This window comes from Triturus cristatus, chromosome 5_2 (genome assembly GCF_964204655.1).
Source record: "Triturus cristatus chromosome 5_2, aTriCri1.1, whole genome shotgun sequence".
In the NCBI taxonomy this organism is placed as follows: Eukaryota; Metazoa; Chordata; class Amphibia; order Caudata; family Salamandridae; genus Triturus; species Triturus cristatus.
Genome location: NC_140588.1, coordinates 419,543,763 through 419,558,294, shown reverse-complemented (window position 1 = coordinate 419,558,294; position 14,532 = coordinate 419,543,763). Strand labels below are relative to the sequence as shown.

The following is a 14,532-nucleotide window of genomic DNA, read 5'->3' as shown; positions in this document are numbered from 1 at the left end:
TTGTGTGACCTCATTTGAACGTTTGCTCTGGTGGACATTCTTCAATGTACTATACATCACCTAATTCGGGCTTTAAATTTCAATTAGGAAAATATCAGATGAATATATTCCTCAAGACAATTTAAATTCTATACATTTCTAAAGCAGACAATGTTTTCAGTAAACTCAAAGTTATTCATATTGTACAAATACAAACATAGCTTTATCACAGGCTTGCAAATAACCTTCTCACAATGGAACAGTCTTATTTAATTTAATTTAATTGTGGGTTTATATAGCGCTAGAATCGACTCCCGGAGGAGTATCTCCGCGCTTCGACCGCTGGGGAACCCGTCCTGTCTCACCCTGAGAGATGGTCCCTAATGGGTATCTCTAAGGTGCGACCAAGCATCCCCGGCGGTCTGGGGGGGCCGTTGTGAAGATGAGGCAAGCTAATGCCCAGAGTTGCCGAGTGTGGTCCCTGACTGGAGTAGGCACCGAGGCGAGAATTATCGAGCCCGCTGACCCTGGTCCACGACCCTGCCGCGTCGGGAATCGAACCCTGGTCCCGGGCCGTCCTCTGCTTACGAGTCTGCCGCCTCTAACCAGTGAGCCACACCTCTCCATTCATAAATCTTGACCTGCCTGCATCCATGTTTTTCCTCATATCAGTTTTCCATTTAAGAGGAGATCCTTTCTTAGAAATCATGCAGTAAAAACAGTAGCACAACCATCAGAAAATTACTCTTGCGAGGACACTCTGCTACCACCTACTTCACAGGGAAAGGTATACATAACTAAGATTGGGAGAATCACAAGGTGCAACACAGCCTCCGCTTGAACGTATTTGCATTTTTGTTGCATTATCTCTTTTCTCCTCTCTGGGAAATCAGACAATGTCATTTAAAAGGTCACTGCAGGGTGCAAGCAGGAATGCTGGGAAATACTATTTACAAGTGAGATAGATGTGGGTGAGAGTGCACTTTAAAAATGAATACCGATAATTGTATATCGCATCACATTTTGTTACAGGTACACTAGAAAATGTGTTTGGTCCAATATTTGATCCATATATAGTTGACATACGAACACTCTAAGGTACCATACAATTATATAAAAATCATAAAATAGAAACAATAATTAAAACAGTGAGACATTAATGATAGTGAATATTATTTGTCCATAATAGATTTTTAGCTAAACAAATTCAATAAATAAATAGGCTTTTTGATCCTAGAAATGGATAATGTTTGAAAATTAAAGCCAGAGACTTTCAAATATGTTAGACTAGGTTTTGATTTGTAGAACTTGCGCATTTTGTAGTAATGTAAACTTTATTTGAAATTGATCATGTGGTATGCATAGAAAGACAGGTCCACTCAATAGGCCAGTCCAGCCGAAGCTGGGTAACACTGGAGCAAACAACTCTAAAAGTTCTATATAAGAAAAAACGTCTTTGCGGCATATAGGTCATTTTTTTACCCACAAAACAAAATTGATTGTCAGAGACTGCAACAAAAGTGTGCAGTCAGTGTGGCTGTATGTTGCAGAAATATATACACGTTCATGAATTGGAACTGCAGGAACTGTAGCATTATGCAAGTAACAACTCAATAGCATTGGAAAGAGGTTGACACCGCGTACTAAAGTAATCTACATAATGACACAAAAGAGCAAAGTTAAGTACTAACATTTTTTCGAGCGTGTGCACGTTTAACTTAATCCCACGAGTTCAGAATATCAACTTTGTAAAAATAGGCAGCATAGCATTGAGAAGTGGGTAATGCTCACTGTAATATTTTATTTTTTCCTCAAATTCGTGATGTTTCAGATTCCTCATACCCAAATCAATTCACAATTTATGCATTGCTTAGACCTGGATTACTAAAGAATAACATCAGTAGTGTAGCAAAGAGTTGGAAATTAACTGTTTGATGTGTGTGTAAATGTGGAGTAAAACCAGTTTTTGGGGCTGAAGTATTTTATCCAGGATTGATATTTGCATGGTATTTTGTTCCTTTAAGAAGCTGTCTTTAGACTGAACATTATTCCAAAATTATTGGAGATAATTACATCTCCTACTCTGGCAGTTTACCTCCAAAAATGTGGAGATCCTTCGATGGTTACCACTGCTGTCGGGTTTTACCACAATTGAGATGTTATGAAGTTAATTTTGATCCCATTTACCTACAGATTTCTTGTGCTATTTCTGGAGCTATTTTTCTCCAGGGAGAGGCTGGAGTTAGCAATCTGATTTTACTTCACTGACAAGGCTTGGAATAATTTTAGCTGGAGAAATCAATTATATCTTTGCTACTTGTGGATTTTATTACAGCATACACTTTTATCAGAATTGCACCGGAGCAGATTTGCGAACCAACTTTTGACGTCTTGGAAAGTTCATTAAGTAAACATTTTTGAAGTGGTTACAGTTATATAGGGATGTGTGAAATCAGTATAATGTAACATTTCTGAAAAATTACATGAAAGTATGCGTATTTACGCAAAATGCAAGACTGGCATTTGGTGATATATTTTAGCACCAAATGTGTCCTTGCGTTCACGGTAGATGAGGCAGCATTTCATGCTAAAAAAAAAAAAAAAAGCACAACAAAACATAATTGTCGCACACAGCAGTCACTTGCGTTATGATTGTTCAGGTTGTTCCAAGTGTTTGCTCAAAATTTTTGCATGGGGTGGTATTCCACATGGAGTAGTCACATAATTTTGGTAATTTTGCTTAGCACAAAATGTGCCTAAACTACATAAGATTACACCCACGTAGTAAAAATGTCACCTGTGCCTAAAGTTACTTTAACAGAGAAGTGAAAAGATCTTACCTGACCATCCATTTTCTGTACGTTTCAGGGTGGTATCAATTCCATCTAGTACTTTCAAACTAGCAGGGTCCATGGTATCTAAATCACTCAATTCAACATTAGTAACCTTAAACTCTAAGGAATGCCCCTGAACTGTTCCTTTAGCATGCATTTTGGCCTTGCTATATTCTTCATGCATTTTCTTGTACAGTTAAGGACATCTATTCTTAATATCAGTTACAAGAGCTTTGGTAGTGAATATGGCCTTTTTCTTTTGCAGGACAGTCTCCCAGATACCATTTTTAATGTGCAGAGATGTACATGAGACTGTGCACCAAATAAATCATAGTTTGCCAGGACTAAGTCAACAGGACATTCCAAACATTGTTCTGAAAATTGTTTTTTCTTTTTTCTGCATACATCTGCACTGGCCATGTTTGCTAATGGGTTAACTTGTTAACTGATCTGCTAAACTAATCCTCTGAACAGAAAACTTTTCCTGCACCAGACCTTTCCAGCAGCAGTTCTTAAAAATAATTATTCCAAGCAAAGTTCAAAGGCCCATTATCTGTCAGCCCATACAAATTGTACACAGCAGGGAAACGCTTTGATTTTACCTCAAGAAAATCCTACTCCACAACTCTTTTGACACATTTGTGATTATTTCTGATGGTTGCTAGGCGAGCACTTTTAAGCTATCGACAGAACAGCAACTTCCTACCAAAGAGGACTTATTTGGAACTTTTAAAATAGGTTAATAAAAAACATTACACTTCAGAACCTAATCTGTGGAACTAGAAATGGGGATAATTAATTGCACTACATAAGTCTTTATGAAAGGTCACAATGTTACAACACTCGGTAGATTTTAATTGCATGGACCATTCAGTGGAAACACGCAGGAAAAGTCACATAAAATCTATGGAAGATGGCATTCTCTTTCAAACGTGTTATCTTAGGCAAAAACGTATTTTTTTTAAATGATTTCTTCGCTTGTAAAAGTTGAGTCGATTTTACAACTAGTTTTGTGCCAAAAAAAAGGAATTGGTCCTCAAGTACCTAAAGCAAGCTTCCGTTGCATCCCCCCAAAAAACGATATGACGAATCCAGTGAAATTTGAAATCGAGAATTTTTTTGGGCAAATATCTTTTTATATTTAGTTAATTTACATCCTCAGATTGTTGAAAGTGTTGAACGATCTATTCTAGCCTTTTTGTGCTGAATAATTATTTAATCAATAAAGAATGAAGCCTGGTAGGTTGTTGAACGATTTTAAAGATATTCTATATTACGAATAATTGTTGCTAATATAAAATGGTGCTGTAGAGGGAGCTTAATGGGACTGTGATGTGTTGCCCCCATTCAGGAATTGTGTGCTTCTTCTTGTGGACCGTCCTGTACTGGGTTTCTTTGGTAAATGATGGACTTCTACTGCTAATAATCCTCGTCTTTACTTTAAAAATAAATGCACACAGCTGCAGAAAAGGATTAATATAATTTAATAGCAGCACAGTCTCCAATGCCAACAGGTAGTTAAAAGTTTATCATTTTGAAATTTTCAATGGTTTTAGGCTTTCAGCATGGTAACACAAGTATGCAAATTAGTAGAAACATTTGATGTGTGGAAAACTGTAAATTAATAATGTGGGATATATGAATATGCAACCATCGCCTACATTATGCGAGTCTCACACTGTAATATAGACATCTACACATTTGATCTTTTGAATGTTAAGTTTAAATTCACATCTCCTTTAGACCACACCTTGACAACCCAAGCAATCACCCGACAGCTTGCAAACACACTTCTCCATATGATATCTTTACACACATTTTGCAGATCTTTAGCACAATTTTTAAATCTAACAGCCCCACCCACGAGAAACAAAAACTCTCCATATAATTGTTTGTGCCAAGAAGTCACTGCATAATGCACATATTCGTGGCCATGCTTTTACAATATTCTGCCTCCAATGTAATCAGCTGTAACTAGGAAACCAGAAATACGCTGCAATTGTGAGTAGAGTATGCTCCTCTAGATTGGACCAAATATTGACTATGTAAACCATTGAGTGCAAACAATGTAGGTGCATATTCATACAGTTAAGTAAAAAAAAGTTTGAAGGGCATCAAATATTGGAGAAATTGAACGTCGCTCTGCTGGAAAATAACTTGTTTGAAAGATACTGAACTGATAGCAGCAAGATATGTTGTTCTTGAGAGATTGGGGCCTCAGGGTGAGTGTTATACACATATCATGAGTACAGCCCCTGAAACATAAGCTTTCCATAGCAACCAAAAAAAGTGCAAGATGTTACAATTTAGTATGTACCATTCCTCATACATAAATTATTTGACAGACTTGAGAATGTCACTTGTTCAGGATGCTAGTACAAACATACTACCCATAGGTTATTCATTGACAAGAAAAGAATGTAAACTAATGCCTTTTCTTTAGCTTTAAAGTCAAAGAAAAATCGAAAACAATTATCACATGTAAAATGCAGAAGCAATTTATTGATGGGAACTTTTAAATTGAAGGTGCCATTCCACCTCGAAGAAATCTATTCAATTTTGTACAGCAAAAAGACACCTTATTGTTTGGGCTACCTGGAAAGGGATCCAACAGATCCTAAAAAAGGTTTTTCTATAACTATACAAACAAAGTAACAATAAAATAAGAGTAGGATCAATAAGGTTGGAGGAAGAAATGTGTAATTCAACATCATTCCATCACCGTAAAATTTTACACCTCAGGGAGTCCACACTTCTATTAATAGGCACTCTGTTTTACTCCAAAACAGAAAACAGAAGAAAATAATCTTAACTTTTTAGGTTAAAATGTGATTCTTTAAAATGGTCCCCTTTTAATAAATTAACAGATGACCAAGCTCAAACCAGCTTCATTATATGTTAGGCTCAAAACTGCGCACCTAAGCAATACTGCAGCAATAAAGTAACAATAAGGTGCACTATAATGATTCAGATATTGCAAATTTTCGACTCATTCAAAAAACGACCATTTTATATGGAGATGGTTTAAATAACAGAACGTTTTAGAGAATTTGGGACTTATGGCACACACGCTTTGGAATTGGGAGGGAGAAGCACACCAAAAATGATCAGTCGTCATGAAATTAGTTGCAGAACCACATTCAGACCTACATAAAAAGTTAACCAGATTAAAAATCATGTGGAAAACTTACATACAGAAAGAGTTTACCATGAATTAACCGGAACTGAACACGATTGCTCGTAGATTATCTGCAAATGCATAGTATCTCAAGCATGCTAGTGCTGTCTTGAGATTGTCACCACGTTTTAATATCTATGAAGTGGCACAGAAACGAATTTAGTCAAAAGTCAATAAAACCAAAATGTTCACACATGAAACACTAATACGGGTTTATAAAGTGACATTAAGAAATAAGGAATAAATAGGAGAAACCTACTGGACTGATGAAAACAGACCCTTTTGCAACCCTTTCAGCATTCAAAACTCCAATGATTTGTCTTTTCAGTGTTAAATTTAGATGGCGCACTTCTTTTAATTTCAAACCGGATGAAGAAGACTTCAGTATTAATTTCCTTCCTTGTCTCTTCCCAAAAAAATAGAGATATATCCATTCTGCGTGGATAAGTCACATAAGCTTCAAGTGCTTTTACAGTTTGGAATAATGATCACAAACATTGGAGTTTATGCGTAATGAGCACAAAAACGATGGATTTGCGTGCATTTGAGTGCTGTAGCAGCCTTTTGGACACAATCTGTTGTTTGACTAATACACACTGCAAAACTACACCAGTGAAAACATTTAAAATACCCTCACAAAAATGAAAAAAAAATACAAAAAGATGTCAATAAATACTTTTTCTTTTCTATATGGCCAATAGCCAGCACATGACCAACAAAAAGAATTTTAACATTGCAATAAGTCCGAGAATTTTATGTTACAGATTTAATGCACTCATACGATGTCAGAATTAGTGATCACAAGATTTTGTGAATGGTTGACTATTCAATAACAATTAAATTTGGCAGAAAAATTAGGCTTCATTTTAATCTAATCAGAAAAAATATATATTTATTTTTGCAACTTGGTTAAATTTGGTTTCTGGAGCATGATCATTTTCTGTATGAACTGAGTAGGGCAATTTTGCTGTATAGATTTATACACAGATCTTCCTTTGCATTGACTCTGCAATGCTAAAGCAGTCTCTGTGCACCTAACCAAATGTAAAACCTCTTAGGACTGCACACAGTCAAGTTTGGAGCCCTTCAGAATCCAACAGCTTTTGAAACCTCTGGGTCATCTGGAGTCATCAAGAAACCTCCGGAAGAGTTTCAATAGCATAAATGTCTTTAAATTAATGCAAAGAGTTCTCCATTAGCAGAGCCCACCAGAATATTCATCATCTTCTTCCCCATGAGAACCAGGCCCGGCACCAACTTCAGCTGCTCCACCTGGCCCTTCCAGGGGCGTCACCGGAGACTTCTTCTTGACTCCGCCTCCTGGAACCATCAAGCTCAGTGAAAGCTTAGCATACTGCCGAAAATAATAAAGAAACAGTCAAAGGGAGAGCAAAATTGACACACAGAATAAAAAAATAAAAAATGTGCAGATGTAGCATCATAAAAGACTAGCTGATTATCCTGCGTTTATTATGATATACAAACAAAAACAATTGTTCCCATAGTTTTCCTAAAAGCAAATTTCATTTTAGAGGCATGTCTACTCGGCTGAAAAGATGCTGGAGGTTACTGGATCATGTTTATTGTTAATATACTTTAACTACCTGAAGATCATAGGTGCCATAGTTATCAAATCAACTCAAGAAAATGATATCTAGATAGACAAAGCAAAAGGCAAAATATTTAATCATTATAAGCAAATAAAGATGATCCAATAACTATGACAAAGGAAATGATGAAATAAATCATAGTCAGGTAGTCACACATACTAGAATGACCCAGGCTTGAAAAAACTATACCAAGCGCCGAAACAGCATGTAGAACTGAAGCTGGCCACACATGGATTATCCACAACTATAAACAATAGAGAAATTTAAAAAGTGTTTGATGGTGGGCATAAATGGGTTAAATTATAGTGATACCTGGATATTTAATCCACTGATCCTCTGCAGATTCCTGAGTGCACAGACGATTGGCAATTACAATTAACAAAGTAAAGGCCCATCGTTTGACAAAGGAGATTTTTCTCCTGCCGCCCATTATGGATGTGCAAATACACTGCGCTCCGACAGGCTGTTGGTCAGAAAGTATTTCTGTTAGGACACCATTACCCAACATGGAGCACTGAGGACAGTGGTGGGAAAAAGAAAAACCTAAAAGGGCATAGGGAACAGGGTGAACCTATCCTGACTACCAGACGCTGTAGGAGGCCCTAAAGGGATCCTCTTGGCATTAAAATGAATACAAAAACACAAAACAAATATTGTGGGATTCGTGAATACTGTGCACCATTTGTGAATCCTAGACCATATATGCATCCTACCAGCATTCCTGGGGTCCTCAAGATTCTTCAATACCAAAATTGGCTCGTCTGGAGTTTTTAAATTTTGTTTATAACTTGGTGAGCTATAAATGCGCTTGGCCAATCCCTGTTGCGCATGGCTTTCCCCCTGTATAGTAGGGGCTGCCCCCCGTGGAGGGCTGAGTGCTGCAGCCAACCCCCGCATAACCACAGGCCAAGGGCATTGGTTGCTGGTCATCCATAGCAAGTTGGGCACTAGGCCCTGAATGGGGGATGTGGGAGGTGGGGGGGGGGGGAAGTGCTTGGCCGCAGGAAACTGTAGAATAAAGTGAAGTTATTGTTAGCTTTGGTTATAGCACCTCAAAGCACGTTTAAAAAAAACACTCAGAAATTAATTTATAAACCACAATCTGAGAGCGGTTAGGATTATGAATTAAAGCAAAAAACATTGCAAATTGCACGTTTGTGACCAAAATACATTTAGGTATATATATGTATATAGATATATGGAAAATGTTACCTAACTTGTAACTATCTGATTGTAGTGCTGTAGAGTCACATGCTCTGCATACTCCTGCAATCTAGTGTTGGTCCCAGATGTTGCAACTTGTTTTTCATCAACGAAGTTTGAATCACAAGACTTGTTGTGAACTCCACAATACATCAGTGCATAGGTTTCATCTCACATTATTTCCTTCCGCCATCAGGCACCCATGATCAAGAATGCATAACTGCAACCCACTCATTCCATGCCTGTTTCCTCTGTGCCATCTACACACATTTAAATCCGAGTGACGAGAACAATGCCGCCAAGAGTTTCTCCCTGCAATGCCTGGGATTTGTGCCCCTTCCGTCACCGACCCTTAGCGTTAAATGCACATGCAATTTTAACATCAAGAGTGTGCAAAAGAACTCTATGCCAAAGACTCAAATTACTTCTGAAAGTTTTATGCATTCTGTAATAAGTATGTGTAGGGATCGGTGAAGTTTTTTCCATGCATAACGCATGTCAATTTATTAAAATTATGTGTATTAGGTGACATGCCTGCAAAATAAAAGTATGCAGCGCAAGCGAGTCGTGGCACACATTCAGTTTCACGGTCCTCCGGAGACGTTTTCTGCTAAACCCATCTCCCACGGGGGAAAAAAAGTTACGCAAAAAAAGCACAAGCAGAATAACAAGCAGATTTACAAATCACATTACAAAAGGTGATTTAAACAAGGATAGCTGGTCTGGTTAATATAGAAAAACTGAAGGGCAGACAAATTAAAGGTGATTTAAACAAGGATAGCTGGTCTGGTTAATATAGAAAAACTGAAGGGCAGACAAATTACCTTATTGTTCATGAGAAGCTGAACATCCTGCCCTTGATTGAGGGCAGGATGCCTCATGAACCTTAAGAACGGGTGGATAGGGCGAGGTAACTCAGTGGTGCCCCTTGAAAAACCCTGGCTCAATGTGCATCCATCCCGCGGTTCCGCTGTACAGCGGGATGGACGCACATTGAGCCAGGGTTTTTCAAGGGGCACCACTGAGTTACCTCGCCCTATCCACCCGTTCTTAAGGTTCATGAGGCATTGCTCTCTCGTATACATAAACACCAATAAAAGCATACCATTAGGTATTGTATACAAATGCTTTATTAATTGCATTTTCACTTATATTAATAGTCTCTATTTAGAGCACACGTCATTTATACAGGAGGGATTTTGTTCTTGTCCTGACGAAGATGCCTTGCTGCATCGAAACATGTTGACCTACTAGGAGTATCTGCACATTACGCAGGACATCTCCGCACCACCTTTTTAACAGCACCAGCCTCCCTTGACCTATTTAAGTTTCTACGTCTAACGAGGCCAGGTCCTTTTTAATACACCCACCTACATTCACTTCAGACCCTCCCTCTTGCATCACACATAGCACTACATTATCAGTGCTCCCGCGTAGTCGCAGGTTGTAGCACGCCCCGTCCTGCAGCGGGGCGGGAAGACCCCCATGATGAAGCATGACACCAAGGGCCATTCTGGTGTGTGAGGGGTATTTAAACAAACACAGTGTGTGTCCAACCACAGTAGGATACACACCTTCCACCACCCAAGATATCTGAACCCAGGTTCTTCTTCACCCCCTCTTTCCCCCCCAGAGGTGCATACATTATGTCTTTAGACATGCATCTATTTAGTGTGTGGCCAAAAGAGCAACATTTTATAAGCAAACATTTAAAACGCATCTTTATCTGTAGACTATTTTTGCTAAAAGAACGAGCATTTATTTCAAAGCGGTTTGCCACCGCTGAACGTATGCTGGACAAAAAAAAAAAAATATCGCGTGGTAGTACTTGGCTGGCGTGCTCGTGCACATTGCTGCTGAGAGCGTTTTGCTTTGGACGCCATACACGTTTACGATTTGAATGATAGCCGGCTGCGCACATGGAAGCTCCCTAGCGATGCTTTTTTTAATGCTGCTAACTGTAAGTACGTTAATATATTATTACGTAGTTTATATTATATTGTATGTTTTAATTGCTATTGTTATGTAGCGTAATTTTCAAATACGTATTGCAATAGCGCGATTAAGCTAATATAGTGATGGTTAAAATAGCAACAGTAAAAACTGCAGTAGCGTGGTTTTCAGGATATAAGTTTTAAGAAATGGTTTTCAATTGTGCCGCAGTAAATATTAGTAGCAAAATATAAAATTTCATATAATATATAATATGATATGTGGGAAATGTTTTTCAACTTTGCATAGCATTATATGGGAAATGGTTTTGGTAAATGATGCAAAGTAGAGGAAGTATAAGAAGACACCGCTCAACAAATATAGCATGTGTATACACTGACATGATTATTAGAAAGATTTGTAGGAGTAGAACTCGGTGGTTAGATGTTTGAGTATGTTAGAAGAGTGATGGCGGAGGTCTGGGGAAAAGACGTGTATCGCTAACGCGGTAAGTGGCATATTGGGAGTAGAGCAGAGAGGCGCGTAGTGTTAGTGTGACGCAGCAGTTGTGGCGGGGATAAAGTGAAAGAGTTTGGTGTTTTAGTGGGATGAAAGGTATGGTGGGGCAAGGGCGGTGGCACTGGGGTGTATATGTATTGCAGGGAGAGAAGGAGATAGACCGCAGTGGCTAGGGGCCATTGTTTGATAGTAGTGTTAGTGGGGGAGAGCAAAGGGGCAAGGATGACAGTGTGGTCGGAGTTGTGGCAGGGGTCATGCGGAGGTACTGGGGCATGCAGTTTAATAAAGGCGTCCTGGCGAGAATAGCAAATGAAAGCGAAACTAGTAGTGAGATAGATGGTCCTATAGCGAGTAAAGCGGGGGCTGCAGGGGTAGTAGTTTCGCAGCACGATAGGAATTGTAGCATGATGCACAATAATAGTTGTATGTGGTTTGTGTCTGTAGTGGAAAAGCAAGGTGGACTGGCGAAACGAACCCTCGGTATAGGCAGCAGTAAAAGGAAGTTTTATGCGGTTACCTATATACGCTTAATCAGTGGCTACTAAAAAGGCAGCGTACACAGAGTCAGAAACGTGCAGGAAAACCCAAAGATAAAAGTAAAGCGGGCAGCAAAAAACACATACGGGAAACTGGGAAAATGAAATGCATTTTGTTTATAATATTTACTAAAACTGGCGTACTCTTTTTGGAAAATGTATTTATACTGTAACAGTAACAGATGCTTGTTAACGCAGCATAGACTACAGCATGCACATAATACAACAGCGGTAGTCGCAATGAAAAACTACTGAGCACGCATTCCTAAAGACACAGCATGCAGTTTTTTATGTGTATTATGCTTTGGTTCTATAACAGCATAGGCAAAACCATGTACCTACTAATTAAATGTTTTTAGCATATTTGCTTTTCAAATAAAAAATTTCTGACGAAGACTGTAAGCCCGGCACATTGTACACTAAAAACACAAATTAGTGACAAATGGGAGCCCGCCATAAGACAACAATCGTAAAAGCACGAGCGAGCGCCCCGCAATAGGCAATGTTGCCTTGCCTTATAAGAAAAGGCTCTTATAACAATGTGCCTCGCTCCCACCATAAAGAAGCAGGTAACACTGCATCAGACACTCAGTAAAATATCGAGCACGTTACTAATCTAACAGCGATATGAAATGCAGCGCGATCTATATAACGCAAAAGTGCTAAAATTAAGAATCTAGATCGCAAGTTTGAAAAAGCCTTTCAAATAAAAAAAATTCGACGAAGACTCTAAGCCTGTGAAATTGTACACTAAAAACACAAATTAGCGATAAATAGAAGCCCGCCATAAATATGAATAAAGCTGCGAACATCGCAAGTGGCATGTATTTCTACAGTGCTAGTCAATAATAGAAGCACACATGGCACCACTAGAAACACAAATTAGCGATAAATGATACTTCGCCAAAAATATGAATAAAGCAGCAAAGATCGAAACGTAAACACATTTCCAAGCAAACGAACACTAAAGCAGCATGCATTTCTACAGTGCTTGTCAAAAATAGAAGCACACATGGCGCCAACAAGGCGGCCGCTTATGCCCTCTGTTGGAACTGTAGAACCACAATCGGCAAACAACAAAGCAGGAAGTTAATTAACATACCTGGCGCCAGGCGCCAGATAAACTCATGCTGTTGTACAACAGTAAACGCTAGCGCGTCTTACAGCGCGTTCACAAGCAAACGACTGCTTAGAGCCTAATTACCATGGGACATGCAAGCAAGCGCGTACACCAACTCAAATCCGCCAAGAGCCTGCACGTGTCCATCTCCTGTCCCACTTCCGATGCAAGTCAGCAACAATAGATCTCGCTGGCGGACAGCAGCGCTTTGCGCTGCGTTCGCCAGGCGAGACCTAAAAAAGATCCCTGCGCTTCTCCAAGGAAATCGGAGAGTACAAACCCTCTCCTCTTTCAGAGTTCAGACCTCCCTTGATATTACATTGAGATTAAGACTCACAACTCTTGGAACAGAATGGACAGGTGCTCCTCCAAAATCTGCTCTGATGTGGGCAGGGCAAATAAAAAGGATGGCAAGACCCAACTGTCGGACATGATATATTGCCAGCCTGTGTAGAAGGGCGGGATACGGTCTGGAATGCCTGGCCATTTGCCTATTCACCTATGGGGAGTAACAAGGCTTTGACCATCAAGGTATCTGTGAGGGCCTCCTAGGGGGGAGCAAAGGCACAAATGCGGCTGCGCCTGGCAGCAAGATCTTCATAAGGACATTCATTTTGGTTACAACTGAAGGCAGCTGCAAATCCAGGACATCAGCTACCTGTTTGATCACCATTGGAAATGAAACACGTTTTTCTGTTGATGGTATGGGTAGAAGTACAAACCTGTCTCAGGGGAAAAAGTAATCCTCATGGGTGTCTTATAAATCCGTATAGTGAGAGGGGACAAAACCATCTATCACCCCACCATCATCATCTTTATCCTCGGGTGCAGTCAGAGCTAGAAGATGGAGTCTCTGTAACACACTAGCTCTGGTAGGATCACTGGTTCAGAGTTAGGTTGTAGAACACCTGGTTGTGCTTTTGTAATCTTCTAGTGCTACATCAGTCAAGATGAGGCTGAATTTGTTCAGTGTCAGACATTGGATTCAGAACTGGATCCTCTTACAGCACTGGTGTCAACAAGGAAAGGCAAGGTGCAGGTCTCAGAGTCCGTATGGAGCCAGAACGGGTCCCAAAGGCTTTAGGCGGTGCAAAGTACATATCTACAGGCAGCAACCCTATTGAAGGCATCTGCAGTTCCTTGGGGCCAGACTGTGAACCAAAGGGAGCTGGAAGTTTGCCACAAATCTGCAGCATGGCCTCCATGAATTTTTCAATCTGATGCAGCGTCACCAATGGCCTGAGAAATCTGGGGAATATCAGGATCATTTGGAGAATCAGCTCTACGACAGGAGTTCTAGAGACAGACATTCAAATCATGACACCCTAGCACACACTTTGGATATAGAGTGGCAGGAAGGGGTCGAATCCCATTTCCCGTTTTTTGTGTTTGAACTTCGATTTGTTATTGCTGGAGATCTATTAAACAGCTTTGAGCAAGTTCTGAGCCCAGGCAGCATAGACACACTTCATGCAGGTTCTGTGACTGACATCTGTTTTCTACTGTCAAGGCATGGTTTGAAACCTGTTGTTTTAGCAGGGGATATATTTCCTAGCACACTGGCTTTAGTAGGGAAGTCATCAGAAGACTGACTAAATTGAGGACAAAGCTCTGGATTAGC

The 14,532-nt window shown here is 39.7% G+C and overlaps 1 protein-coding gene across 1 annotated transcript in view; it reads right to left on the bottom strand.

Moving 5' to 3' along the window:
* Positions 1-4,281: 4,281 nt before the first annotated feature.
* Positions 4,282-14,532, bottom strand: part of NAPG (NSF attachment protein gamma) — a 129,163-nt gene continuing 118,912 nt past the window's right edge. The window contains exon 12 of the mRNA XM_085607339.1: positions 4,282-7,345. Within this exon, the coding sequence (XP_085463465.1) occupies positions 7,187-7,345 (159 nt within the window). The 3' untranslated portion in view covers positions 4,282-7,186. The remainder of the gene's footprint in view (positions 7,346-14,532) is intronic.